General features: G+C 53.3%; 1 protein-coding gene across 3 annotated transcripts in view; it reads left to right on the top strand.

Annotated features, from left to right (window-relative positions):
* Nucleotides 1-6: 6 nt before the first annotated feature.
* Camsap1 (calmodulin regulated spectrin associated protein 1) overlaps nt 7-3,055 on the top strand; it is a 68,768-nt gene continuing 65,719 nt past the window's right edge. For 2 of the 3 annotated variants that reach the window (XM_008841931.3, XM_008841932.3), the window contains exon 1: nt 7-248. In XM_008841931.3, the coding sequence (XP_008840153.1) occupies nt 92-248 (157 nt within the window). In that variant the 5' untranslated portion in view covers nt 7-91. The remainder of the gene's footprint in view (nt 249-3,055) is intronic. The other variant, XM_029567718.1, reaches the window with a different exon arrangement.

Below are 3,055 nucleotides of genomic sequence, written 5' to 3'. Positions count from 1 at the left end.
CGTGAGGCGAGGGCCGTGTGCCCCGGCGGGCCGGCGCGCGAGGGCGGCGGCGTCTTTGTTGCGGCCGGGCCGTCGCGGCCTTTGTCTGCAGATGGTGGACGCCGGCGGTCACGCCGCGGCCGAAGGCTGGAGGAGGATGGAGGCTCCGCCGGAGGGCGCCGACCTGGTGCCGCTGGACCGCTACGACGCGGCGCGGGCTAAGATCGCCGCCAACCTGCAGTGGATCTGCGCGAAGGCCTACGGCCTAGGTGGGCGGGCGCGGCGGGGCCCGGGGGTGGGCCCGGAGGGAACGGGCGGGGGCCGGGGGATGAGAACACCGGGGGATGGACGGTACCGGGGGACGGGACCAGAGGGGGACAGACAGGGTCGGGGGATGGGACCAGAGGGGTCTGAAGGGGTCAGGGGATGAGAACACCGGGAGATGGACAGGGTCGGGGGAAGGGACCAGAACGGGATGGACGGGCCGGGGATGAGAACACGGGGGGATGGACGGGACTCGGGGTTGGAACCAGAGGGGGATGAGAACACCCGGTGATAGACAGGGCCGGGGGAGGAACGGGAGACTAACGGGTCCGGGGGATGAACGAGAGCGGGGGATGGGACCGGAGGAGGGACAGGGCTGGGGGATGTGAGCACCGGGGAGAGGGGGGGAGCGGACCGGGCGGGGGGATGAAAAGGCGAGGAATGGGACCAGAGGGGAACGGGCGGAGCCTGGGGATGAGAACATGGGGGGATGGACGGAACCGAACCGGGCAAGGAATGAGGGGTTTGCGAACACCGGGGGATGAACGGGGCTAGGGGGTGGGACCAGAGGGGTCGGTCGGGGGAGTGACCTCGCTGGAGGGCTGGAGGATGAAACCACAGGGGGTTGGACTGGGGACGGTCGGGGGAGGGTCCGGCTCAAGAGGGATGGGATGTCGCGGGCGGAGGATAGGGTCTGGGGCGAGGGCCACCTATGGAGATGGCCCACGGTTAGGAGCCAGGCCAGTGACAGGGCCAGGGCGCTTGACTTTTGGTGTCTGTCCGTGTCTTGCTGTCTTGGCAGCGGCCCAGGTGAGTGAGCAGGAAGGTCGCCTGTGGTCAGTCCTGGACTGTGCTCTTGCTTTTGAGTCTCGGGTTGGGTGGAGGATGGCCGCCTGGTGCTTTGTTACTCTGAGTTCAAGAAGGACCCTGATGGCTGGCTGACCACTTCCTAGAATGAGTGGCCTTAAGGCTGGCTGGTTTGAGGCTTGCATCCAAGGAGACAACCCTAGAGTCCCGGCCATGCTGGTTATGAATTTTGATATGTAATGTAACATGAACTGTCAAATGCTCCAAGTAGGTAAATTTGATGTTATACAGATTGTGCAAAAACTATTATGATCCCCTTTGGTTAATTCTATTGTGAAGAACAAGGTGACCTTGTGATGAAGTCCCATTTATAAGGTTTAATATGCTTCGTGGATTAAGATGCTCTGGTATCATGGTGGGGGAATTTCGCAGATCCAGATGCTGGTAACAGGTTGACTCAGGCTCTTTGTGTTAATGTCAAGTGCTTTGTTTCAGGTACAAAACTAAGGGTTAAATACTAATGAATCCCCTTAATTTGGAGTATAAATTGCCTTTGTTCTTATAAAAACATTGCCAAATGACCGAGATGCAGAGATAACCATTTCAAAAAAGGGTTAGTTGACCAGTTTTGAAAACTTGCTGAGCAGGTAGGTGTTCCTGTGCAGGGCTACTGTTAGTCATAAGGACAAGCATGTTTTGTGAGTCTCGAGGATTAAGTATACTGTGGTATTTTAAACTCAATGCTGTGTTGTGAATGTAGCTGTGAGGAAATAGTTCTGTCTTACAGTTTTCAGTTTTGTAGTCCTTGGTCACTGCTTGTGTCACACTTGGGTTTATGTCCTGATGGAGAAATACTGCTGTGTACTTGGCTTTGCTGGACTTAAGAGTGCAATTGATAAAAACTGAATCAAACACCTAATAACACTGGAGTGGACAGTAAGTGGCACAGGCAAGGCAGGAGGGACCCATGGAGAAGGCGGATGTGACTGATGGCCAGGCACTCTCTGTCCACCTTATATTCGCCATTGTTTTGTGGCCTTTGTATTTCAGCTGTATGTGCTTGCTCACTGAGCCATGGGTTTCGTTTTGCTTTTACACCTTTCTTCATGCCGTCTTTTTATTTTATTTTATTTATTTATTTTTTTTGTCTTTTTGAGACAGGGTCTCCCTGTAGCCCTAGCTGTCCTGGAACTCACTATGTAGACCAGGCTGGCCTTGAACTCACAAAGATCCGCCTGCCTCTGTCTCCCGAGTGCTGGGATTAAAGGCGTGCGCCACCATGCCCTGCTAAAGGGCAGTGGAAAAGATGGCACTCATTTGTAGGTGCTGGGAATCGAACCTTTAACGTTTTAGTTGTTAGCCTTAGCCTTTAACGGCTGCCCTATCCCTCCAGCCCCTGTCTTTTTATTTATTTATTTATTTATTTATTTATTATTTATTTATTTATTTATTTTTGAGACAGGACAGCCCCAGCTGTCCTGGAACTCACTATGTAGACCAGGCTGGCCTAGATCTCACAGAGAGACCTGCCTACCTTTGCCTCCTGAGTTCTTGTACTAAACACCCGGCTTTAGTGCTGTCTTTTGAGGCTTTCTGTATGTTATATATTCTTGGGCTCCTCCTGCTTCATCCTAGCTCCCAGCATTCTTTTCCCCTGCTGTGCAGTATTTCACCGTGACCTGTCTGCTGTATGCCATTGCACTACACAGGTGCTGTCTGGCTTCCAGATTTTTGCTGTTAAACAGGGCACATTCTTGGGCACAGCTCCTAGGCCTGTGTAGAAGCGTTCACTCCTGTGTTTGGTCTTTCCCCGCCTTTGCTGGGGATGGAACCCAAGACCTTGCTGGGCAAGTACTTTTGCTGATTTGCATCCCTATCCTCCTTACGTGTGTTTTTCTGTTTTTAAGGTTGTCCATGTAGGAATAGCCTAGGCTCTGCTGGTACATACATGTTGGACTCAAAAAGCACTGCTATTATTTTACTTTCCTTCCTTCCTCCCCCCTCC

The sequence above is a fragment of the Nannospalax galili genome, unplaced genomic scaffold (assembly GCF_000622305.1).
Source record: "Nannospalax galili isolate Female #2095 unplaced genomic scaffold, S.galili_v1.0 scaffold1421, whole genome shotgun sequence".
In the NCBI taxonomy this organism is placed as follows: Eukaryota; Metazoa; Chordata; class Mammalia; order Rodentia; family Spalacidae; genus Nannospalax; species Nannospalax galili.
The sequence above is the reverse complement of the archived record's forward strand: the minus strand, read 5'-3'. Positions and strand labels throughout refer to the sequence as shown.